This window comes from Coturnix japonica, chromosome 7 (assembly GCF_054131305.1).
Source record: "Coturnix japonica strain WE chromosome 7, WE-NBRP24, whole genome shotgun sequence".
Classification (NCBI taxonomy): domain Eukaryota; kingdom Metazoa; phylum Chordata; class Aves; order Galliformes; family Phasianidae; genus Coturnix; species Coturnix japonica.
In genome coordinates this window covers 10,189,163-10,215,980 of record NC_140669.1, presented here as the reverse complement: position 1 = coordinate 10,215,980, position 26,818 = coordinate 10,189,163, and the positions used below count along the sequence as shown (strand labels likewise).

The window sequence follows — 26,818 nt, the reverse complement described above, 5'->3', positions numbered from 1 at the left end:
ACAAAATGAATAGTTCCAGCCCAGGTAACCTAAGCTCATGTGCTCTACAGCAAATAAGATAATCTGATTTTTGCTGTTATGGAACAAGGTGTTATTCAATAACACTTAAATTTCATCATGTGTACATTTTCTGGTTTACTAATTCTTAGAACCAATCTGTATACACCAAGTCAGCTATATAGACTCATATGACGGACAGTTGAGAAAGTCTGGGGTGGAATTGGTGAAGTGACCATAGACATACATTTACTATTGCTTTCTATTTATCAAATTTATCAAACCAAAGGATTTTTCTTCTTGCTTATATTTACTAAATTATACTCCTGTCTTAACATATTCTTCCTAATTTGATGGACAACAACCAATAACTGTCATTTCCTTTTCCTCCAGAAGGGAGTAAATATTGCAGGTTTCAAGATATAACAGAAAGCAGAAATATCTGCAGTGTGGAGTATAGCTAGAGACGTTTTCTACACAAACCCCTGAGGAGACCAACTGTGATGCAAGAATTTTTGCCTGAAGCATGTGGATCAGAAATAATGCTAGGTAAAATAAAGTAGCTGTAAGCACTTGCTTGTTGGAGTTGTATATAGTTTGGATGTGTGAGAATCTCTTCTCAAATCAGATAGTGCAAGCAGTCAAATATTTTCACTCCGTGAGGTGAGATACATGAATGAGGTATATCTCCAGCATGAAGAAACAGCATATAGCCCTCTGCGTAGTGTTAGCTTTTTCCAAGAATTAGAGCAGCTGATTCAGGATGCTTAGGGACCTTTTACATATTCAAATGGAGAGGGGAAAAGTTTTACTTGGTATCAAGCAGGTTATTATGGAAAGCCCTGATCTGAATGTGTAAGAGTGAGCCAAAAGCTTTTCCTTGTCATGCCTTAATACCATGTGTGAATCCTATGTAAATACCATCTTCTAGCCCACAGCATTCCTGAATTCTTATGAGATAGCACTGGTCTTCCTACGTAGAATAAAAAATGGCTCAGCAGCAAATGTGAGATAAGAAATAACATGACCTTCTTTCTTAGTGATTTTGAGATGCGGGTTCCTTACCCTACTTCAACCTCAAAATGTGTCTTTTAACCCTCATTGTGAATGTTTTTTTTTGGTTTGTTTTTTTTTTCTTTGGACATTGGCCATTTTGCAGTCCCTTCTGTGCCGTGCAGACCTGCTCAACTGACTTGGATCTTGAAGAAATGGCACCACAGTGTAAGTAGTAATCATGACTTGGAACATCTCTTTTATAGGGCATCCGCCTTAAAATTTCTTCTTAGGAAGTGGTTTTCAGCTGTTACCAATCAGAGTAATTCCACATTGCAGTTCAGCCCTTATATTTAGAAGGCTATATGCTCTCCAGGATTAGTATAAACAGTATTGATGTGCCTTTCATGAAACCAAGCTGGACAGTGTAGCAATTTATTTATCACTAGAATTACACCTTGGATCTACATTCTGATCATCCTCCAGAATCCAGGCTTGCTTCTTCACTTTATTTTCTTGTTAGGAAATTTATCAAATATAACAGTCAGCAGGCATATTATTATACCTGAGGAAAAGTAAGGGTGGCAAGGATTTTTGGGAAGGAAAGCATTTTTGGTGATGTAGAAATTGCATGATTCATGAACTGCTGGCTTGTGTTCTACCATTTGAAACACCAGATGTATCAGTGTGTTCTATAGATTATTAAGCCATTATTAGTCCATGCTCCTGTCTGATAGTAATGTGGCTTTTAGAGACAAGCATGAACAGAGCTGGGAAGCTTTCAAGACTTGAGTATTCCCTGGCAAACAAGAAAGCTTGGTGAGATTTGCTCTTGCAAGGACCATACATATCACTGAGCTGATAGGGTGTTTTTAACTTTGATTCTGAGGAGTCTGTGGGTCTGTTAAAAGACAGATCAAAAGGGATGATTTGAAACTGAGTTCTGGTGGCTGGGCTAGTTGAACTTAAAGGTGGTCTAGACAATGTATATTACAGAGGAATCTTTGAAGAATAAGGGAAATGCATTATGCCTGTCCATTTGTTTCAGTAAAAAAAATTTCCTCGACTTCATAAAGAGGTTAGAGACAGAATCTGGTTCACTTGTGGAGGACAGCAACATTAGGATTTTAATCCCAGCTCCACCCAAGACTCATCTGGGGCCACTTATTCAACCTCTCGATTATCTTTCCTCTGCAAATGAGGAGAGGGTTTTTTATTCATGCTGTCTCCTAGAGAACAGAGTTCAAAGACTTTTGAGAGACTTGGGTTGAGTAAAGTCTTCATATGGAGTGATATGTAAGTGCTAAAGGTTAATGGAGAAAGAGGTGGGGGAGGAAGTAATTGAAGACAAAAAACCATCTAGTTATTCTGATGCTTCCTGGGAGCATGGAAAGAGAATGTGATCATTAGTCTAGAGAAGTGGAGCAGAGGGAATTCCAGTGTCTCACAAGCAGAAGGAATGTATGAGAGGCAGACATTAAAGAGACAAGACTGAGGTATTATTGAGAAGTAACAATCGGTTATTTCACTTAATGACTTTGGAAAGCAAGGACAGGAAACAAATGAGGTTTCAAAGCTTATTATCTGAAAGAATATACTTTCTATATCTCTTTCACGATCAAGAAAGAATGAGCTGTTTTACATGATGAACATCCACTTACTCTTCTTCTGGACGCACACACTGACCTATTTAAAAATGCAAATATGTACGAAGTTCCCTTCAGGCAGTGACAAAATCATTGTAGAAGGAATAGGGTTAGCCCAGAAAGACAATATCATGTAATTGGGTTGTAGCTTGTCCGGGAGAGCTTTCTCTGCAGTCCTCTGGAGATAGGAGCAATTGGGCTTGAGCATTTGAATGTCTCTCCCCCTCAAGGTTTACAAGTGAGATTGTGTATAATCGCCATTAGCACAATGCTGCTGATGACTCAGATATCAGAACTGCAGTGGGATCAAGGCCATGAGAAGAAGCCAGTGCAAAGAAAAAAACTTGTAGGATTTCCTGCAACAAGTCACTGTAACTTGAAACACAGCAGGACTGATACACATACCAAGTTGGACCAGTGGAAATTAAGGGAACTAAATCATTGTGTGTGTATAATAGAGTGAGGGTGTGCCAGAAAGCAGGACCAGCTTCACCTTCTGGACAGCTGTTAATTCTTTGTGGGAAGGTTACTTTGCAGAATCTAGTTCTGCGTGGAAGAACAGTACCCAGTGTGATAGAGACGATGTCCCAGCTACATAAAGGAGCAGATGTTGAGTTCTCAAATGACGTTGTCTTTCTCTTAGGTTTAACTGCTGAAAATTTGAGGAGGTGAGAGCCTAATATTTTCTATTGTATGTCACCAAATCATCCAAGCAAGTGTACTCCCTTAGGATTTGTTTAAATGGATGCACTCCAGTGGAGGCCCTAAGGAGCACTGTACTGTAGGAAAAAAAATATGTTCTTTCCTGCCCTTTGCATGGCTGTCAGGATTTAGCTGTGTGTATCATCAACTTAAAGTACTGCTTGATAACTGAGAGTTGTTGTAGCTACTGTGCATGGAGCACGTCAATACTTGTAATGTATAAACCAATCTGTATTAATGCACATTAGCTATTTGTAGATAACATCCATGTGTCCTACAGCTGCAGTCCCTTAATGGGATGCTTTTAACAATGATTTCTTGGCTTGGGTTGCTTACCGAGGGCATTTTGCAAAGAAGTGACAGTACAGAAATATGCAGTTTCTTGAGCAGTCATACTTCCTAGACCAGACAGATGAGTTGTCTTGCTTTTATTCACTTGGCTAATTTAAGGCAAGTTCATCACTTCTGCTGGCATTACTGTAGAAGCCTGACCAGTGTGTATGTAGGTGTGGGGATCCAGGGTTGGGGGACTGGTGTTGAGGAACCCCAAAGTGTTGTGTCATGATGCTGATGTCATGCTGTACCCAACGTGGTTGTCCTTGTTTGAAATGAATAGAGCAGATGCTTTATGAGAATGCTGATGTTGTTCCTTCTGAGTTCATTAGGGTAGAAACTTACTGACAACCCAGGGTCAGATTCTTAGTTTCCTCTTCATTTCCTTTGGAAAGGTTGCCTCTGTGATGGCAATGACCATGTGGAGACAGGTGCACACATGTCAAGTGTTCCTATAGAAGCACACAGCTCCATAACAGTACAGAGCAGAAACACTAACTTCCCTATGATCAATTTCTGAAATGCTGAACAGATTATTTATATCCCTTCATTCTCTTTGCATGCTACTGTAATTTATGTAATTTTTGAGGTGCCATACTGTTAGTGTATGATTTTATCTTTCATTTGTGCCCTCGGGTCCTTATAGGGCTCTCTGTTGACCAGCTGACTGTTAGTACCCAGGCAGCAAATGCATAGTTTATATTTACAGGCAGAGCTCAGGAGAGGCAGTCTCACTTATCTCAAGTTCAGCAGACCTTTGGGCACAAAATGTGCGCACAGATTTAGCATCTTACACAATGAACAAGCAACAAAGCTACCACTTCAGCTGGAGGATATTTGAAGGGAAAAGACAATGTGTTGAGTGAGCGCCTTTGCTGGTTGGTATTTGAACAGCTCTAGGCTTTAATGCAAAAAGACAGGAAAGTACTGTCGTTCCATACTGTCAGAGGTGGGTTGGTAGTATCTAATGGGTTCTCTTTCTTCCCTTACCATTGCTTCATGTCTGTTACCATCAGCACCTGAGGCCAGTAGCTGTCACACTGTTTCTGCATGTGTATGCTTGAGAATGCAGAGCTCTTCCTACCCTCACTCTTGGGGGACAAGTAGCGTTAGTCCTCTATAAAAGATGCTAAAAGGGATCAGGTGGAATGAATGACAGAGCGAGTGTTTGGTGGAACATGCCCATATAAAAATCAAAGTGATGGCAAATCCTGTACAGTATGTGAGGTTATTTTATTTGGCATTTGTGCTGTTTTTCCTCACAGAACTGGATCTGGCTGAGGCTTGCTGCAGTGATTTGGGATAAGAAGCAGTGAGTGGGCTGTGAATTGCCAAAGGCTGGGAGTGTGGATGTTTGTAGTGTAAACATCACTGTCTCGCTATCAACAGGAAGTGAAGGCATGGTGATTTTAGGGGAGGTGAGCATGCAAGAACTGGTTTAAAAGATTTTGGGGTTTTCTGACCTTATTAATAAACTTAATAGTACAGAAAGCGCTGTAAGCTTACTTTGATCCTGAGGTGAGCCACATAAATAGGTCAGTATTATTAAAAATATGTTGACGTGGCAAGATGGTTTCACTGAAGGATTTTGTAGGTGTCCCTTTCAGACTGGGAACACAGTAGCAAAGGCTATGTGTGTTCTGCTTGTGCACGTGGTCGGCCATCCATGTCCCAAGGGTGCATTGCTTTCTTTGCAGAATTCACAAATAAAGTGTTCCTTGCTCACAGGCCCAAGGGGTGGATGTCCTCAGATGATGTCTGCAAAAATAGAGTAGATCTGAAAACAAACTAGTGAAGACAGGCTGGTTGTGCTGCTCCTTTATTCCTGTAATGCCTCCTCTAGCCAAGAGGTTAAAGTCTTTTCTGACTATATTGAAGTCTCAAAGTGAAATCCTTCTTCTGCCTGATTCTTTTTGCTTAATTTGGACTCTTAGTCTTCTTCACTGCTGAAGATACGCTCTTTTATATAAGTGTCCACTGGGTGATGTGCTGGGAGCCACATTTCTCAGATGACATAAAGTACAGACATGGAGCTGTGTTTACTGGGGCATTCTCAGCCTCCTTTGCCAACATCATCCTGTCTGGGCCACCAGCTACTTAGAGCCCCTTTTGCTCTGAGGACAGTGTTCGACCGTGAAAACCCACAGTGAACGTTTCAGAAGGGATATGTGTTGGGAATCACTGAGGTCGAAAAAGACCACAAAGATAACCTAGTCCAACCATTGACCTGTCATCATCATGCCCACTAAACCATGTTCCAGTGTCTTCATCTAGTGATTGAATAGTGCCAGGGTAGTGGTGAGCTGAAGCCTTGCATGAAGTTGGGAGGGGCTTGGAGTGTGGTGTCTGCGGCTCCATCCCAATCATTGTGGGAGTGTTATGTTAACTGGGTGGCAGCTCCTCTTCCAGCTGCTCTTGGGAGCTGAGCTCTGCTCCTCTGGCTAACTGCAGTCATGCAGCTCTGTGCTTTCTGTGCACAGTTTGTACAATATAGGAGTGGTGTTTTTTTAATAGCTCAAATAAGATCAAGCATAGATGATCTTGTAATGAAGTGATCTTTGTGCCTGATTGTATTAACATCACAGGGAGACAAATGCACTTGAGTTGCAAAAAGCCCCTTGCAGCCATAAGTAGATCAATAAAGAGGTTCATATTGATCTGTAGATCAGCAGGAGGAAGGAAAGGGTGTCACCCAAGTCAGCTTTCAGGACCCAAAGCTTTAGAGAGGAACTGGAATTCTTCCTCCTTGGTGATGATGCTTGGTAGCAAGCTTTCTCTTACTGGCAAATCCTTTTCAGTGCTGGTTTGTCACTTGGAAGCTGCAGGAAGGGGCAATTGGAAAGTCTTGAGCCATTACAGATGTAAGCAATGCAAAAACCCCAACTTTCTCTGCACTGCAGGTTTGGAGGAAAGGTAGAGAAAGTGTGGGAGGGTGAAGAGAAGGGTGACAAGACATGCTACGAGGCAGATCCTGAGTGACTCCAAAAATACCCTTGCTGTTCCTGGTAGCAGAATGTGTGTCTGTGGGTTCAAAATGTGCCTGCGCTGAGACTAGTATTCTCCTGTCATCTGTCACATTCCAGCCTTTAATAGCTCTCTAATCTAATGTTATTGAGCCTAATTTAAGCCCGTTTTTTTTCCTACCGACTCATCTTCTCATGGGGATGGCATAGCAAATTCTCTCACAAAATGCACTTCAAAAGTAAGCACGTCTTGCTGCCTCCCCAGCTGAATAAAGGATGCAACCATGAGAGACAGTTGATGTTGCCAGAGAATTGTTGATTCCAGTCACATGTGTTTGTAGTAACGCCTTTAATTTTTGATCCCCTTTGCAGACAATGTTTGATTTCTACACAACTTCCTTTTAATTGGAAATACTTCTTGTGATCTCAATGTGCTTTGGTGGGCTGGTAGGAGTCTTTGTGCTCTCGATTTGAGGTTTGCAATGGGCAGTTAAATGCTTCGCTTCAGGACGTGTAATTTCAAGAAGCAAAGGCAGCAGAACTAGAGAGGGTAGATTCTGGGCTCTGACAATTCAGACCAAAATACTGAGGAGATGGACGGATTTTTCTGAAGATCAATGCTGTGGATATTTTTATTGGAAATAAGCTATTAGCCAAAGGAGCTAAGGGGCCTGGGAGAGGTGAAACCCAACTTTTAGTTCTCATGCTAGCAATCTGCAGCTTTCCACACTTTCCTTTGTATGTTTGAACATGGAAGAAGGCAGCTGGCAGTTGCTAAGCAGTTTGTTTTGCCTCAGGTATCTTGAGTAAGAGAGAGCATTGGAATGGGCTGGCAGTGGCTGATGCAGACTCTTGAAAGGTTTTCTCCTTGCAATTAATAGAGAAAGAGAAAGCATCTGATTTTTGTTAGGGTAGAATCACTGATTAGTTGTAATGCATTGTAAACTACACAGTATCAAGAAACAGCTGTTTTTCTTTACCCCCCCCCCCCCCCCCCCCCCCAGGATGGATCCTTCTTCCTTTCATTGCTTATAAATGTACAAATGAGAGATTGCTGACATTGAGAGCCAAGATTGCAATTAACAAGTATCTAATGTGCTAACCTAATTAGTGATTTTCTTTACAATCCATGACAATAGTACTATGGGAGGTCTTCACTGCCCTATAAGATAGGAGAAAGAGATACGTGTATTTGGTTACACTTCTACCACGTGCTTGTTTGTGAAATAACGGGATAGAAGTGTGGTAGAGAATTGCTAATTCAATGTGACACTTGTTTTACAATGCGTCAGGTTACACCAGGAACTTCTGTAGCACATGGTCTGTGCAGTGGAAAAAATAATAACATTGGGGCTTATCTTAAAACGATTCTGTGGATCTGTGGAGGTGGACTTTTAAGGTGACTTCGAAGGGCCCCTTCCAGCTCAAGTGATTGTGTGATTCTATGATCTTGAATCCCCATGTTTCCTTTCAGTGACCAAAAAAATAAATAAAAAATGGCAGAGAGCTTGGATTAATGGGTTCTCTTACAGTGTCACGTGAGGTTTTAATGCTGTTTTCTTATGTTGATGTTATAAATTGATTTTTATTTATTTATTTTTAGGGAGAGAACTATGTATTTAACATTAAAAGCGAAATGGGCATGGCCTTGAGGCTCACAAAAATATCCTGCCCTTGAAGAATAGTTTCTCAAGTCCCTTCTTGAAATGTGTTCTTCTGTTGGCAACAGGGGAGGGATTTCTGGATGGTAACATGAGTTAAATATGTGGTCGTTGGAAAGGTTAGAAAGCAAAAATGCGTGAAAACAGCCACCTCTTTCTACCCCCCATCCCTGGTTTGGATTGTTTTGTTTGTTTGTTTGTTTGTTTTATTTGAGTGGTCTTCAGTGAAGTCTCAGTTAGAGTCAGAAAACCTGACCCAAATCATAGGTTGAATGATGGATTCACTCTGCAGTGGATGCACACGTCCATACTTATCTGTCATCAAATGATCTGCAGAGACTTGCCTTCTTATCTGCTTCCTAAAAACGGACTGGCAGAACATGAGCTCCTCTTGCCCTCTGGGCTCTGCTTGTATGGCTTCAACCTAAATGGCTTTTTTGAGGTGCACAGGGCACATGCACCTGCTTCTGTACTGCATGATGTAGTCATACCTTGAGGCAGCTGGAGCTCACCTGAGCAGTAACAGCTCCTTCTCTGTTTGAGTTACTCTTGAAAATTTTAATTCCTGGAACATCTGCTCTGCCCTAATTTCTCTTCCATTCTTCTCTTGGGAAATGTGGGTAATGTATGTGGCATCTGTCTCTCACTCTCCTTTGTTTATATGGAGACAAAGAGTCCATTTTGTCTGCCTTCCTATTGCCACCCTTTCAGGTCCATTTCTTTCCTGGATTAGTGTTGTATTCTCCACTAACTGGAATGCTGGTCTGTTGTTTATTTAACTCGCATGTTAGAAGTTCCTTTCCTTTCCTTAGCAAACACTTTTGCAGTCATCTGAGAAACAGCTTCTGTCATTTATAGTAGACATACTGTAAATAAAGCTTTTTTTGTTGTCCTCTGCATAGTTACCCATTTACCATTTTATACTGAGGGTTTGTGGTTCTTTTTTCGATTGCTGAACCAAAGAGCCATCAAAAAACACATAAAACAGGCATGCCATAATATACTTATCCCTATCTCCAATGTGATTATAAATATGTTTGTGCTGAGCTCAACATCTCTAAGCTCACACTTTCCTATCCCATTCCAGGATGGGAAGTTGCATCCTCCTTCACATTCAGCTGAGGGTGCTGCTGCAAAGAGGATTCTTGTAATGTCCTCAGGAACAAGGCAGTGTTTAGTAAGAACAGCTGTCATGTGTCAATGTGCTGATGCCTGCAAATGACTGGCAGGCAGTGGGATTGTTATATTATGGTCGTATTAGCTAATCACTGCTGGTAATTGTTATTAATCATTGTCTTGGATCTGTGGTATGAAGAATCTTTAGTTCTTCAATTGTGACTGTTTGAGGTGATACGTGAGAGCTGCTTAACACTGCATAAGTAAGATAAAAAGGGAAGGAAATATGAAATACTTTTATCTTCTCCCATCTCTCTGGAAAAGCAGCACCTTACAGTGCAAGGGCTCCAGGCTACTTGTTTGAGCTCTATTGGCTCTGAAGGTAGTCTGTTGTCCTCTAACACCATTTGCTGCAAAAGAGAGCTAGTGGTCTTTCATGGTGTTGCTTCAAAATACCATTGTGTTCCAGCTGGGCTTATTTTGTAAGACTGATGTCCAGCGTAGACAAAGAGTGAAAAGCACTGCTTCCTCCCCTCTCTGCTGGTTGTGGCCAGTTTTTCCTATGATTGGTTGACAACATGTTTTACTCTTTGATTAGTGGCTTCTTCTTTTCCTTGTGAGCTGCCTTTGTTCCTGGTCCCCACATCTGTGTCCTGGTTCCTCAGGTTCCAGTTCAGTGCTGAGTCTCTCCTAGGCCTTTTCAAACAGCAGTATTGATTTCCCACCAGTTTTTGGGTAACTGCTGCTGCTTTTTGGATCCTTTGGATGACAGACAGGAAAAGCATTGGAAGAGTTCTGCTCTCCATTCAATTTCATAGAATCACTTGAGTTGGAAGGAGCCCTTAAAAGCCACCAGGTCCAACTCCCTGCAGTAAGCAGGGACACCTACAGTTCAGTCAGGTTGTTCAGAGCCCTTCCAGCCTGACCTTGAGTATCTCCAGGGACAGGGCATCCATCACTTCTCTGGGCAATGTGTGCCAGTGTCTCACCACCCTTATCATAAAACACTTCTTCCTTATACCCAATCTGAATTTTCCTCTTAGAATTTGAATTCATTTCCTCTTGTTCTATCACAATGGGCTCTGTCCCCTTCCTTCTAACAGCTCCCCTTAAGATAATGAAAGGCCACTCTTAGTTCTCCCCAGAACCTTCTCTGAGCACAACAGCCTCAGCTCTCAGCCTGCCCTTGTAGGGAAGGTGTTCTGTCCCTTGGGTCATTTTTGTGGCCCTCCTCTAGACATACTCCATCCATGTCTCTCTTGTACTGAGGACTCTGCATCAGGACACAGTACTCCAGGTGAGGTTTCACAGTGCAGAGCAGTGTCACCTCCCAGACCTGCTGGCTATGGTGCTTTTGATGCAGCCCATGATATATTTGGCTTTCTGTGCTCTGAAGGTGCAGTGCTGGCTCATGTCCAGCTTCACATCACCAGTACCCCTAGGTCCAAAGTACTTCTTTGTGAGGACACATTTCAATTGGTCTAAGGAAACAGGCATTCAAGAGGAAAAACTGGAACCCATTCACCATAGCTTACAGAGTCTGAACAAAGGGCAGAAAGGGCCAATGTCTTCTTACCAACCACCTGAGAAGTTCATATCTATTAGTGAGACTCCTTTATCAGTCTTGGGAGGAGAGAAAAGCAGTTGAGGATGAGTTTAAGCAAGAAATTATAAGTTGCTATGCCACAGCTCTCAGTATTACATCATGCTAAGGATACTTCAAACTCCATAATCTGCTTTGCTGCCTCTGAGAGCTGTTCAAAGTGGTCCCTTCTGCCAGTTCATTCAGTGACACCGTTAGATTTATTGAGGACTTTGGCAATTAATTACTTTCAGACCTGAGAAGGCCTCATTGTCATCTGTCAGACTTTTAATTAATCAAAGCAGCAGATGGGTAGTATCAACCCCAAATGCTGGTGTAATTAACTCATTCATTATCACGTTCTCTTGCTCTGTGACGGTTTATAAAGGACATCTTTAATCTAGCTGCCATAATGCTTTCCCCTTAGCAGGAGTTAAATGATTTTCATCAGTCTTTACCATAATTACCCTGTATCTAGGATACCAATAGGGAAAATGCTAATTTTTGGCAGTAAATATGTGAGTCCTTCCTTGGCTTCAGACAGGTGAGTGGAGTTTGACCTTAAAGATAAATGGGGCTGCTGGAAGCTGAGTTCACTTGGTGTTCACCCAGCTCATCTAGGGCCTCCAAAAATACCCAGTTCATTGAGCAGTCTGCTCTCCTGGCTCTTTGAACTGTGTCAGAATAGAAATGTAATCAATTATCACATTTTTTCACAGACTAGTCTTCTTATCTTGAGGAAATAAAAAGAAGAAACATTCTTAGTCCCTCAGAACTGTGTGTGCAAATTGATGCAGGAGGGTTTTGCTTGCAGCTAATCAAGTCTTTGCTGGGGAATAACTCTACTTCGGGTGGAGTTTGTGTCCTTCTGAATGTGTTGTGCCAAATTGGTTTGAGACATGTCCTTTGCTATGAATCGTGATAAACAGTAAGGGTTCATAAATATCTTTATATCACCATGAGATAATGGCATTTGCTTCCCATCAGGCTAAGTAACGCAGGCTCTACCCATATCAGGGAAGAGTCCCAGAGATGATTTGTTATGTTGTTAGCATAGTTTTTGATGTATTTTTGGTCCAAAGAGTACCCAGCATGGTTCAAGAACAAATGCAGACCAGAAGGAATAGGCAATTGCTCCGTGGTGCCCTTTGGCCTCTGTTGCCCTGCAAAATAGGAATTTGGGCTCACGTGAGGTTGTACCTGTTAGCATTATCACCAGAGGATGGTCCTGAGTGTGCTGGGATAGGTGTTGCTAAGGCATTTACTACACATCATGTAACAGGGAATCTGAAGAAGTAGAAGAAAAAGAACAAAGAACTCCAACCTCATTGTCTCTGAAATATATCCCATATTCCTAAACCTTCATGTGTTTCTGGGAGGATTTATGATGGCTTCCCAATGACAGCCACTTCAGGAACTTTTCCCAGGAATTTCCAGGATTTCATGAATGAGATGTGAAAGCTTTGGCCTTCTGAAGATAACCTTTTGTCCTGGATGCCCTTCCTGGGAAGAAAGGGAGGAAAAGTCCCAGTCTTATCCCAGCTGCAGCCCCTTTATGTGAGGATGGGGCAGCCCCTCAGTGATGCTGTCCATCCAAGATGTGGAATTATTGCTTCTCCCCAGCGCTGATATCATTCTGAATAACGAGAATGTTCATCATCAATGTGGTGTGAGGAAACCAAAGCAAATAATTTACATTTCTGCTGCTTGAAGATTCTCGCACTCCCTTATTTTCAAAACCATTTAGTGGGAACAGAAAAACTGTGAAAATTTAAGTCAAAATCCTCAGCCAAATCAATGCTGCAGCTTTATTAATCAAAAGGTTGGGGAAAAGAACAGCTTGGCTTTTCTTAATTAAGATTCTCTTCCCCTGGCAGATTAATTACCCAGAATTCAGTGCAGAATTGGATCCATGGATGGTATTGATCCAGTCAGGCTGCTAGTTTGTGTTTGCAGGGATCTGACTGTGATCTCCTTCTGTGGGAATGTGGGGAGGGAGGGAGGGAGCTGGCTGCTGGTTATTAATAGAATTTGGAACAGTTTTTTTTCCCCTAGCTGATTAAATCAAAATGCTAGACAGTTGCATAATCTCATGCATCTCAGTAACAGCAGCAAATTCCACCACGAGCCCAGAGAAAAGTGTGGAAGAAGTGTGGAGACAGATGCCGAAGGCAACAGTAGAGTTTTATTTTTTGGAGAGGTAAAGCAATGGGATTTTTATTTTAGACATGCTTATAAACACTGCGCTTAGGGAAGTACTGTGAACATTTCAGATGCCCATTGGGCTGTAATTTGAGCCTAACGTGATACGTTCAAGACAAGCCTAGGAGGAGGAACAGGACTGCTGAGCCCCTTAGATGTGCGCATATGAACTGTAGGGGTGGTGCCGGCACTTATGGGCTCAGGCCCTGTGGCCCATTTGCAGGTGGGGATGGGATGCTAATTGGAAGCTAGGGACACCTGCTCCGCAGAAGAGCAGAAAATCTTTGGCTTTTCAGAATGGGAGGTTGAAGATCAAGCAATGGGAAAGGAGCCCTGCTGTGTGGGTAGTGAGACCAGTGAGCCAAGGGATGTCATCCAGGTGTGGGACTGTCCCTCTTCAAGGCCTTCCTCCTTGTTTAGAGGACCCTTATTAGCAGGTCAGTGTCTCTAATTGTTTATTGTGTGAGGGTGTGGGCAATTCCCTATCACACATCCACTGCTCTGAGATATACAGTACCTGTGGATAGCTCTGGCTTGTTAAACCCCTCTTCCAGCCTTCCGAATGCTTTTAAAGCCTCAGTACATCCTCAGATGCTTCTTGCTTGCCTTGACTAGCAGGCAGATAGCTTAGTTAAACACTTCCAGGGATCTTTTTATTCCAGGGGCTCTCTTGGAAAAAGGCATCATAGAAGGCATGAGGCCAGTTAGCTGACTGTGGTGGCTGCAGTTGCCCCATTCTGCCTGAGAGCTCAACCATCCCTCCTCCCTTTTGTCAAGGTTTTGGTTTTTTCTTCTCCTACTGCAGCCTTCAAACAAGCAAACAAACAATTCCCCAAAGCTCCAAAAGATGCTTTTGACACAAGATGCGCCGTAATGATGAGAGCTCTCTGCAGTATCACGAGTCACAGACTGTGACAGCCACAGAACTGTTCAGAGAAACGGCTTCTTGCCAGATTTCATTCACAGCATTGCAGAGTTTGCTGTTTGAAATATGCTGCTTCTCCGCTTTTTTGTTTAGAAATCCAGGCCTAAATTTCTAGGAGGCAGCAGTAATTTGAGGACCCTCACTTTTGCCAAGGGTTTCATTTATTTTTTATTTTTAGGATAAGTTGAACAGCATCTTTCTGGGATCGTCCTTTAAAAAGAATCCCTGAAATCAAGCATCTTTTTTTGCAAATTCAGAACAAAAGTTGAAAGAAGGAGGTTGGCTGCAAGCAATGCTTCATAAGCTGCAGGCCATTAGCACAGTTAATTGCAGGGTAACAATGTTCTGTGGCTGTAGTCTGCAGATGGAAGGAGAACCTCACAAATCCTTTTGCTCTCCTTCTCCCCTTTTCAACAAGGTGATTGAAGGAACCTGTGTTTTGGGGATTGCATCTTAAGTTCAGCATGACTTACATCCTGTGATTAACAGCTGAACTGATTTCCTAATAAACTCAAGGGAAGGACACCTGGTTTGACTGCTGGTTCCTCAGTACTTTTGGAAGAAAGGTGGGTGCTTTCTTCCTAACTTTAGGGATGGGTGTCAGTTTAAAACTGAAACACTGGAGGCCAGTCAAGCATCTCAAATCATACTAGACAACTGTGTAGGCAGCTTGGTGCTGAATACAATTGGGATGAATAATTCTTTGGAGGTACCTATTTTTCTCTGAAGATTGCTAAGGCAGCTTAGAAATTGACAAGTGCCCTTTATATGCACGCAGTTTGGTGAGATGTATCTTTAGATGCTCAGGTTAAATGCCTCACAAGTAGGCTGAGATATGTCCTTGTGCATATGGCCCAAGTATCGCTCATCTCATGAGGGTGTTTACTGGAGGTTGAGGACAGATGTAGGTTTGAGGGTCACTCTAAATGCTATGAGCTAAAACAACTCCAGATCAGACTTCTTTCATGGCTGTATGGGAAAGTGGGAATCTGGTGATTTCCCCTCTTTTTGTTTTGCATGTAGCCTTGAAAATGAGACATTGTGCTTGGACCTGAGACTGACGAGACTTTGTACAGCACCTGCTTTAGCAGCGGGGTTGGGCTTAGTGATCTCTTGAGGTGCATTTCAACCCCTGAGATTCTGTGGAGAGTTCAGTAATACAATGAAGTTCGTGGCATTCACAAACTAGAGAAGGCATGGGGAATTGGAGGAAAAGAAGTGAAGAAGAAAGAAGAGAGTTTATACTTGCCTGTTGTTATTTAGTGCATTGAATAAGCAGGGTATTGTTTGCATCAAATAATCAGTGTTTCTCACTCCCAGCCAAGTTCAAAATGAGAGGGAGGGGAATACTTTAATTATTGTTTATAAGACGTACAGCTTAGTGACTGTGCCTTGCACTAAAGCATGAGGCTGCTTCTGAGGAGGCTTGTGCTTGGTTATGGGTATGTGTAAGTAACCAATCTTGGTTATGAACACAGTGTTTCAGTTAATCAACCCTGAGGGCTGTAAGAGCAGAAGATGTGAGTACTGAGGACTTAGGAGCACAATGTGTCTATAAGGGCACACACTTGGCTCTATTCAGCCACTGCAGTCTGAGGAGGAATCCTGCTGGTTTCATCCAAGTTTGTTTCAGGCCCTTAGGCAATCTCCTTCAAAATTAATAAACCACTTCCTAATAGACTTATATTACAGTGGGAAATGTATCACTGAAGTTGTACACAATTGTTTGCCATCCTCTTCAGGGGCTGTTGTTCTCTGGACATCGAGCAGAAGGCTGTTGTGTCACTTCTGGATGGAAGATTTTCACTGCTTGAAATTCTCAAACCAGATTATTTTCACTTTAAGATTCAAGTAAGTATCATAGAATGAGTTGGAAGGGGACCTCAAAGATCATCCAGTTCCAAGCCCCTGCAGTGAGCTGGTTGGCACCCACTAAAACAGGCTGCCCAGGGCCCCATCCAACCTGGCCATGAGCACCTGCAGGGATGGGGCATCCACAGCTTCTCTGAGCAGCCTGTGCCAGTGCCTCACTGCCACGTGCAAATATATCCCCCTTGCAGATATACCTGTGATCACTGTAGGTTACGTTTTGAATTGTTCATCCGTATCCAGACTAACATAGTTTCACATTCCCTTAATGCTGCCACCTTACCTGAAGTTCTTTTAACTCTCAAGTCTGTGATTTTTTTATTTTATTTTTTTTCAATTCTGCTGTGAATTTTGCAGTTTGAGCTCAGATCTCAATGTTTTGGCAACACTCTTGCCTGTGTGTGAGAGAATCCAGGCTGCAGAATCACTCAAACCTCCTTGTTTTACAGACAACCTTCTATCTCTTTAGAGCAAATTGGCAATTCAGTATTCCAGTTCTTCTGAGTTGGCAAAGACCAGTGTGTTACAGCTGCTACAATTCGGCATATTTCTGACTGGCTGGTGTAGGAAATTTTGGTCTGAGCAGATGCAGGCCATGTTATGGTGTGTGCACAGCATAAAACAAACCAGGCTGCAATGTGTGAAATACCCCAATTTAGTTCTGGACTTACAGACAGGTTGGCTGGACTGGAATTCATGAAGCTGTCTGCTGGTGCTCCACAGCTCCTTCCTCCTTTTCTCAAGGATTCTCTAAAGCCTGTCATGCCCTATTTTCTCCAAACTATCAATGTTATTGCTCAGTAATCAATAGATGCCACCAGCCACATTACAGCCCTGTCCCTGCTCCTGTTGTCACATTCCCTCTCCTTGTCATTTCTGTCCTCTGTATGTTGCTTTTTTCTGATTAGCACAGCTGTTTTTCTCCAATCAGATTCTTACATTTCCAATTTCTTTTTGTTCCTTTTTCTCTTTCTGTGTTTTATCACAGACTTACTGGAATAGACCTTGGATCAGATAGGGGAAAGATGAGGTATAAAGTCTGTCAGCTTCCACAGCAGGATTGTTGCATATCCAACCATGGAGGAAGCTCACTAACCCTTCAGCATAAGAGTTTTCAATGCTTCTTGTGCCTGTGTCTTATGTGTGTCCTGTGTCAGACTGAGAAAGCTTTGTCCCTGCTTTCCTCTGCCATGAGAAATGTGCAGCTAGTGGCAATGGACTTTAGGGCACGCCGTATAGAAGTGGTGTATTAGGCATTTACTAGGCACTGCCAAAACAAGAAAATACATTCAGGACAAGAAAAGTACATCTTGCTGTCGTGTATCTGGTATTCATTTGAGGAGCTGCAGCTCTAGCCTAGCTCTTTACCAATCTCTTCCTGCTGTGATGTTGATGGTTGCTTCATAGAATGGTTTGGGTTGAAAAAGACCTTAAAGATCATCCAGTTCCAACCACCTGCAATGGACTGGTTGCCACCCATCAGATTAGGCTGCCTAGGACACATCCAACCTGGCCTTGACCACCTCCAGGGATGAGGCATCCACAGCTTCTTTGGGCAGCCTGTGCTGGCGCTTCCTTCAGCCTCACTTTCTCAGTATGTATTTACTCTGAGCCCTCCCTGTGACTTGAAGCCCTCACAGCAATTTGTAGATGATAAAACCACGTACCATGATAGCAGAGTGGTGCTCCTAAAATAGCAGCATGTTTTTCAGCACTGCACATACTTACCATGGCTGAGCTTCTCCCTGCACATGGGGGTATGCACTATGTATGAACCTTCTAGCAATGTTTAGTAAACAACATTTGCTGTTTAATGACATAAATGAATGTGAAGTCAAAGTGCGAAGGCATTGTGCTGTGGTGCTAAGCCACAGGGTTTTTTTTTCCACATTCTTTACATGGAGCCTTGACTGCTGATGTGTAGGCAGGAGATGAAAGCTTACTGTATGCGGCCCTGTGCAGATTGTAACCAGAAAGAAAGACATTTTTATTGACCAGGAATGGCAGTAAGCAAACAAGAAGGAGGTAAACTTCACAGTGCAGTACAGATTAACAGAGAAGGAGAGGAAAAGATTAACAAGAGCCTTTCATTTTCTTTTTTTTTTTTCTTTTTTTTTCTTTTTTTTTTTTTTTATTATGGATATTTTCATTAGAAAACAACCTTAAACACCCAGGAATAGTTTTCTAATAAACGTAAGCTCGTGAAGAGCACTTGGAAGTTTCCATTCTGGGTTCAGGAGAATGACGGGACAGTAACACAGTTGACATGGTCATTCCTCTTAGTCAACCCCTCCCTTGTGGCTGATTTTCTTGCATTGTATCTTTTTCTTTCCCCCTTGCTTCCTGCTCTGAACAAAACCAACCCCCCACCCCCACCCCCGCACCCTCCCCAAACCCCACAGACATCTCTGTAGAAAGTCTCCAAGAGTGCATTTCTGCATGGACGTACCATTGACTCATCCCTCAGTGGGTGCAGGTTGGTTCCAGGCCCACCTCAGGACCCTTCCAAGACCATGGAGATCCATGCAGAAGCTGTTCTCTCTCCTGGGCAGACCCTGTAGTAATGAAGGATCTATCCATAGTCCTTGGGAGTGAATTCAAAGGGGGGCTCATGTGAGGAGATGTGGAATTAGCCTGCTGGGGACCAAGCCTATTGGGGATGTAGATTAAGGGAAGTGTTGTTGCCATCCCCCACTGGTTACCTCTCTTCTTACTCTCAGCCTCACTGTGGCAGAAGTCCTGAAGGGGCTGATGCATAGCTATGGGCTGGTTGTGCTTCTGCTATGAGGAAGATTTTCTCCTCAAGCTGGGCCTACTTTGCCTACAGAAGGTTTGTTCAAAATGGAGAGTTGACTTGTACAAGCTAAAAATGCAAGGGAAAAGACAGTTTTGTTTTGCTGCCATATAAACCTGATAAAGATTTTTTTTTCTCCCTTCTATCTAGGCAAACCTCATCCAGTTTCACCACCTTCTAAAATACTTTGCCTTCACTGTGTGTTGGGCTCAGGTATGTCATCCACTATAGCTACCCTGAGGCTAAGATACGAAAGATTCCCAGTGCCATCATCCCAGGATTCTGTAGAAGTGAAGGAAATGCTTGAAAGGTGTTTGCTTTTCTGAATTAAGAAAATAAACTGTGGATAAGGATTCTGCTGGCCATGCAAGTCCAGAGGGCTGTGGAGAAGGGCTTGTGTGCCTCTTAAAAGGAGGAGAAGGGCTGCCCGTACTTCTATCCTGGAAAGATGCTGTGCCTTGTTGTAGCAAGGAATCACCCCTTTCTAAGCGAAAGCAAAGAGATTAGGGAATACTGCGTGAAAGAGAAGGGAAACACGGGTATTGAACTGTTCAGAGAACACCGATTATTTTTTTTTTTATCTGTAGTTGAGTTAGAAGTTAGGGTGGACTAGGTAAAAGTCTGTTTGTCCTTCTTGCAAAGAGGACTAAACTGAACCTTTGTAACATACAGTGCAAAAATTTCCAGAGGAATGTAGCTGGATGGATGTTAAAGGAAAGCTGTGTTGTAAGGAAGATGGTGACAGAGCTACTCTGCTCATCAATCCTGAACTATGATGTCACTAGTGGGGTGCACTGGGCAGATGCAATTCATGTGATTACTGATTTCAAAGATTTTATAAACTGACAGATGCTCCTGCTGCCCCACAGACACTTGTTAACAGCAGCCTTCTCCTTGTTGGGGAAAGCTTTCTTCTTGACCACTTGCTATTGATCACGTTGGTAACTGCACAAATGCTTGAACTTCATCTCACATTTGAGCCTATGGTCATCAGCTCACACAGTGCAGATGTGATATAGTAGCAAACAGGGTGTAATCTTATCTTAGAGAGGTGCAAGAAGCTGGCTATCTTGAACAGGGAACATGTGGTTCTCTGTAGAAGGCTGCAATCTAGGAAGGCTCCTTCTTGATGATGAGCAGACCCAATCATCTAGACTTTCATTTAGCAAGCAAGGAATTAATTGTAATGAATTGTGTGTGTCAAAGCCACATCTTGATGCATAACATGAAGAAGCTTTTTTTCTGTTATTTAATTGTTTAAGTCTTGGGTATTTTTTATTTTATTTTTTAAACCCAGGATGCTTGGGGGAAAAAAAGAAAAAGATAATAACAGGAAGTAAATAAGCAAGTAAGAATTTGGCTTGGAAAATAGTGCCTGTTCTTGTACCTGTTTGGATATCCATCTCTTGCCAGACATTTTTTGATGGTAAGTCCTTGTGCTTTTGCATCATTGTGCTTGTTTGAGTATGGCTCAGATTAGTTTGAGGAGGCTTCAGTCTGTTTCCCATTGCTGGAGCTAAGCGTCTGTTTTCCACATGCTTCTGCATTAATTAAATGCTTTGCAGTAATGAGTATGAACCAGAGAGGCAGGCCAGAGATCTCATAAAAGCATTTCACTCTTCTGTCTTCTTTTTGCCTGAAGTCAAATCATATGTAGTACTTTCCGCACAGTAACTCCCTAGCTCCTGTCAAGACTTATTCAATGCAGTTATGCATTCTTTCAGGTTTGTTTGTTTTCCCTTCATTTTTTTTTCTTTTTTTCTTCAGGAAAACATTTATAAATATATATGTATATATGTACATATATTTTATCTTGTGATTCCGAATCTGAAAGAGAAAACATCATTCTTTCATCAAAGGAGAAGTTCACCCACTGACCTGGAGGTAATTTGAATAATGAACTAAGCTAGTTTTGATGTTTGTATCAACAGCACAGAAGTGTCAGATTCAGTTCTCCTTACATCTAAAATGATAGATGTGAGATCAAAGTGCCTTCAGTAACGTCAGCATGTCAGACTCATGTTATTGAGGGAAATCTTCCTAGAGCTATCAGCTCTGCTGTCACACGAAAACCAGTTGATATCTTCACTATACCCCCCTCCATGTGGAAAGGGAGGTGAAGGTCAATGCAATGAGTTCCTTCACTTGTTTCTTCTCTTGAGATTCAAATGCGTCATTGTCTGTCAACTAAATGAATTTGCCTATCTGAATACATGAAGGATGTAGCAAGACTGAAACTGGTGAGTGAGGAATTCTGTGCCGGTGTCTGCTCAGGAGATCCGTGGTGCTGGAGATCAGGGGTGGCAAAGAGGATGGAGAATCTGTTAGCACAAGAATGAGGAGGAGGAGGTTAGGATGTCCTAAGGCAATAGTACTGCTGATTCACATCAATTACTGCAGCAATTTTGCCTCTAAGTCCTTGACTGAAAACAAGGGAAAGGAGTAGGTCTTTTTTGCTTTGAGTTCTCACAAGAAGATGTGCAGGAGTCTTGGTGGATAAGCCACAGGATGGAAGATGGTTGCTCCCACACTGATGAGTAGCAGCGCAATGCTTAGTCAAAATAAACATTTTTCCTTAGAGGAAAACAAAGAGAAGCAGCTTGAATGACTGATCACTGGATGTGGGTGGGGAATGGTCTTCCAAACTGGAAAGTCTTCAGAATTGTCTACCATTTACAGGTCTTGGCTTTGATGTTTTACTGCTGCCAGATGCAAGGACTTTGAGCACTGTTACGGAATCGGCAGAAGTGAGCAATATTTGCCTGTCTCCCCAGCTAAAAATGCCAGCATCCAATGAATCGCATCTCTGCTGCTGACTTGCTTTTTCCTTGGGTCACCCATCATAGTAAGGTAGGACAAGAACTTCTTCAGCACCTTGCTTGGGAAACCACATCAGGGAGGACAACTGATTTACTCAGAAAACATCTCATTACTTCTGACATTTGAAGTCAGAAACCAAGTGTTAGCTGAGTGTAAGAGTTTAGATAGTATTATAGTCTTCTGTGGCAACCAATTAACAGCAGGCTCTGGAATTGGCAACTATACACTGAAGAGAACCAACTGGCTTTGACAGAATCTATTGATATAGAGTCTTAACGAACACCGTGTTTTCTGATCACCTTGGTCCTTGTGCTTGAGCCACTGCAGGCACAGATGATAAGAATCTGAATTTGGCAGTGGATATTTAGCAAGAAAGACAATGGCAGGAACAGGAGAGCTGTGGAAGTTGGAGTCCAGCACTGATGTAGCAGGCGAGAATAGCAGTGACAACTGACACAGAGCGAAACACCTCTGAAAACTATAACCAGAAAAGCGTTACCAGAAAGACCTGCCAAAACTGATGTAAAATTGGGGAACTAGCAGAAATCACAAGAATGAGCAGGACCACACACACAATTTTTGATGATGGCTGAACACAGTCCCCAACACTGACCACCACCAGACAGCACTGGAGGACCACAGAGCCCAAGAACTGAGGGGTGTCCATAGTGATAGGACCTGGAATTTTTCTCCAGTGGGAGAAACAGCTGCCAAATTCAGCAGACTTTATTGGTGGAGCTGATGTAGCTGCTCTTTAAGAAAATACGGATAACATTTCTTTAGGAACTGGAGAAAAGATGTGGGGAAAAAGAGACTTTCTGTAACATAGGTCTGGCTCCAATGCACAATGCGTTTTGCATGTCTCAGGAGCGTTGTATCTCTATATTTGCACATTTTAAAGTCCTGCATAGTAGCACAAATGGGATGGCATGAGGAGGTTGTAGGAGTCAAGAGAACTGTGCTATGGAAGGAAGAGACCCTCATCTGTATTTCTGCCATCAATAATTTTGGGGAGGAAAGAAAAGAGAAAATCCCAAACCCCAAGCCCCACACTAAATATGTACTTGTTCTCTCAGGTCAACATCCTCGAAGTTCATAAACTCGGAATTACCTTGTTTTGGAATATACTGTTCTGAAATAATTTCCAATGGCTTCACCGAGTTTGCTTTGCTGGTGGCAGCCCTTCGGCTCCAAGCTGGCACATGTATGAAGCTCTTTGAACAAGTTTTGACCTTCCTTTTGCCCATCAAGCCAGGTAATGACATGCTTTGTATTGCACAGAACACATACAATTGACAAGTTCATAGTGGTGTTTAAATATTAAACAATCTAGACAGGCTTTTGAGTCTTATGCCGCTAGGAAAAGGCTCAGACCATACCCATCTTTGAAATTGGGCTGCGGGATCATTTGCACAGTAAGACAGACAGTAAGACTTGTATACATTGCCATGCAACAGAAGAGACCCCGAACCGCCAGCCCTAAGTGGAAAGTTTATTTCTAAGCACAATATATGGAAAAACCAAACCAACAAACCCCACAGATATAGAAAAGGTTGTAGCAAATCCCTGGTCAAGTAGGACTTCATGTCAGTCACTACCCTGCACCTCACAGCTGTTTAAAATGTCATGCAATGGAGGAGAGGGCACTCAGAGGACACCCTCTGCTTCAGATCGAGGCAGATCTCCAAGCAGGAGAGGGCCCGTGGTTCTCCTGCTGAGCAATTCGGACTGTAACCGGCAAACAGGCAGCGCTGCTCACCCCCACCACGCACCTCGCAACTCCCTGTGGCACTTCAGCAGGCTTTACCAACGTGGATTCTCACAACACCCCTGTGAGGTAGGTACGTATTGTTATTCCCCCTCTGTGTGGATGGGGGACTGAGCCGAACAGCCCAAGGCTACAGAGTCGGTGGCAGAGCTGGAGTGAGAGTAACGCAGAGTCCTGTGTGCTCGGATCGCTAAGTCACACCACTCTTGCACGGCAGATTGTGCTTCTGACCTGATAAGCTTTTAGCCTTTTACCAAATTAAAGGAATTGGAATTCTCCATTTTAAATGAGGGGAGGACAGGGAGGGAAACAACATGCTGTCTGACAGCCTTTTGTTCATTGGTGTGCGCCTTCCCCTTCCCAAAACCACCACCATTACCCATCTCTTGAGATGAGCACAGTTTCTAGGACAGGCATGGGGGTGAGGCTGCTGTGTTTGCTTCCTTTGACCAAGTTTCTCTCTAAGTACTTCTTCCAGAGACTGTTCACTGCAATACTGTCATTCTGGGGTAGCTGCTTTTAGAGATGATCAGAATCGCCCCTTCCTCCCACTAATGTCCTTTCCCTCACTTCAGCCAAAAGCACTCTTTGGTGGACAGTAAGGTTGGTCGGATAAAGGTACAGTGGCCTCAGAAATCATGCTGTTCACATCTGTCCTCACCACGTCAGCTTTCTTGGCTGGAGTATAACCTCTCAAATTCACTGCTAGAGCAGTACCTGCTCAGTTGCCTTCTGATATTCAAAGGGACACTGTCAAGTAATCTGGATGAAAAACATGACCCTGCCTTAAGACACTATCCTCCATCTCCAGCATTGCAGAATGGCTGGTAGTTCAAACCTGGGGGCTAAATTTGACGCTTCCCCCAGTGCAGATACACTCAAACAATGACAGCCTCACTGCTGCAGGGGCTGGTGGCTCGCATTTGCCATGGCTACATTCAAAACTGTGGGAGGTGTTGGTGCAATGACAACGGCAGTCAGACACAGCCACTGCTGCTCAGCACTCCTGCAGAATGGGTACAGTTTGGCTGAAGTCATAGTAATTTTTGGAAGGGCTTGGTTCAGGCCTGATCACTGCAGGCTCATTGTTTATGGACTCCTGAGCTGCTGGAGCCAGTCTCTCTTTTTTTAGGCTTTCTACTTTGATGCTTGTTTTGTGGCAGCTGCAAAAGAGCTCGACCTCACAGAGCTGGGAGATGATACACTCCATGGAGCGAGGACAGTGAGCAGGAAATTGGAAACATGGATATCTTCCTGTTGCGGATGAAAGGTGGAAGACAGGGATGGTAAATGGAATGAGGTGAGTAGAGAGAATACTACATGCCAAATGGAAAAGAACAATATCAGTAGGGAAAGCAATTTTATTTCCAAGATTGTAAGAGAATATTACAAACAATGGAGAGTAAAAAAAGCCCAAACTCTAAAAACTATTTAAAAAGTACTTGACAGTGTCCCTTTAATATCCACAAATGATTCAGCCATTGTGCATTGAAAGAATGTTCCTGAAGAGCAACAAGTACCTTCGTGGATATATCCCAGAGAAGGAGACTTATTAGAAGTGTTATATATTCGCTCAGCAACTGTGCTCCCTCTTCAGACTAACTCTCTGTTGAACGATTGAATGGAATAGACTCTGTAACAAACAAACTGGATGTGAAAGGTTCAGCCTACAAGACTGAGACCATTACAAATTGTGCAGCAGGGATAAGGACACTGAAAAAGAAAGCCAGAAACCCACATACTTCTCAAATGTATGAGTCTGTGAGTCAGCACAGGTAGCAGAAACCCACGGAGATGGGTCAGCTTTTGTGACTGGAGTAAAATGGGAAGGAAATTAACCTGGGATGCCTGCGTGGAAAAATGATGTGTGCGAATGGGGAAGATCTGGATGCTGGATTTGGGGTTATGAAGGCATAAATCACACCAGTACTTGTGCTTGAAACACCTGCGGAGCGTTTATACAAAATCTGCCAAAAATGCCTGTATGTCAGATAAAGGTGATGGAACACCCTCCCTCCCCCCCTCCCAACTCCACCCTCACAAACCCTTATTCAGGAATGTTATGAAAAATCACGATTTTTGTTTGGGTGAATTTTGGGTACACCTGGGCTTTGTTGCATTTTCTTGGTGAGATGATTCAACGGTTGGCTGTTGTTTTGTTTTGTTTTTTCCCATAAATCACTACTGAAAAATCCCCAGCCATTTCACTTCAGATATCCTATGGTAAATCAAACAAGGTTCCAGAATGACTCATGAACAAAACGACTCATAGCCCTGGTTAATCACAGTCTGGGAAAAAAAAGAAAAAGAAATTAAAATACTCCGAATATTTCATTCCCTTCTTTGTTTATATAAATCTCACACTTGTGTGTGTGTGTGTGTGTGTGTAGGGCGGGTGTGTACAGAGCATCACCTATTCCAGGTAATAGGATCTGTAAGACATGCTAAACCGTCTGTTCCTCTGCTTCCCCAGAACTCTGCCTACTCAGTTTTTAGTCTGTATTGCACTTGTTTTGTTGGTTTTTGTTTTTTTTTCTTTTTGTGATTTGTGTGGTTGTTTGGTTGTTGTTTTTTTTTCTTTTTTTTTTATTCTTTTTTTTTTCCTTTTTTTTTTTTTTTTTTTCCTTAAACTGGCTGGAAAACATTAACCTCTTTAGCATGAGTGTGCAGCTCTCCCTCCACCTGCTTTCTCCTCAGCTGGCCAGGTGCCGCCTCTTATATCTTGTGCAGTTACCGAAAAAGAAACCAAAAGAAGGGACAGAAAAAGAAAAAAGAAAGAATAAATGGGAAGAGAAAGAAAAAGGCACACCATGCTCCTCTGCGTTACGAGTTCTGCGTCTCCTCCGCTCTGCGTTAAGGCCTCCTGAATTCCTCGGCTCAGACCGTCGTGACCCTCATGACGAGCTCTCTGTTACTACTAGACTGACTCCTCTGTTCGTGAGGCCTCAGGTGGCTGAGTATATGCAGGATGGTGTAAGCACAGTGGTGGTCAGAGAGGGTGCCTGTGGCATGGCCAGCGGCCCGGGCCCCGCTGTCGGCCGGAGCGGAGTTAGTGGCTGTACCACCAGTGGAGGATGAGTGGGTGGTTTGGGAGGAGGGACGCTGATTTGTCCTGGTCCCTGTTTTTTGTTCCTCCATGTCCTTTGTTTTGTCATAGTTCAGCACTTTCCACTGCTGATTGACCGCCTGCCACCGTTTAAAAATCCGGTAAACCGAGGGCCCTTCGTGTATTATTAGACCTGGAGGGAAGGGGGAAAGAATTAAACATAAAATAGAGACAAAACTTAAGAAGAACTGTAAGCTTCCCCACATCGAGCCCTCCAGCTGGCTGGTCTGCTCAGCTCTCCCTCAGCTTATTCAGTGATAAATCATGGAATCATAGAATCAAGCTGGAAGGAACCCTTTAAAGGCCATCTGGTCCAACCCCCTACAATGAACAGGGACACC

General features: G+C 43.0%; 1 protein-coding gene and 1 long non-coding RNA gene across 3 annotated transcripts in view; one reads left to right on the top strand and one right to left on the bottom strand.

Annotated features, from left to right (window-relative positions):
- Nucleotides 1–390: 390 nt before the first annotated feature.
- LOC146760069 (uncharacterized) lies at nt 391–26,175 on the top strand. Its single transcript, XR_014947887.1, has 11 exons — nt 391–546; nt 1,157–1,218; nt 15,863–15,971; nt 18,934–18,996; nt 20,081–20,209; nt 20,551–20,667; nt 21,463–21,633; nt 22,680–22,858; nt 23,274–23,440; nt 24,535–24,671; nt 26,029–26,175. It is a non-coding gene; the product is annotated as an uncharacterized LOC146760069 (long non-coding RNA).
- MARCHF4 (membrane associated ring-CH-type finger 4) overlaps nt 25,491–26,818 on the bottom strand; it is a 78,029-nt gene continuing 76,701 nt past the window's right edge. For both annotated transcript variants that reach the window (XM_085552245.1, XM_015868615.3), the window contains exon 4: nt 25,491–26,610. In XM_085552245.1, coding sequence (XP_085408371.1) covers nt 26,249–26,610 — 362 coding nt within the window. In that variant the 3' untranslated portion in view covers nt 25,491–26,248. The remainder of the gene's footprint in view (nt 26,611–26,818) is intronic.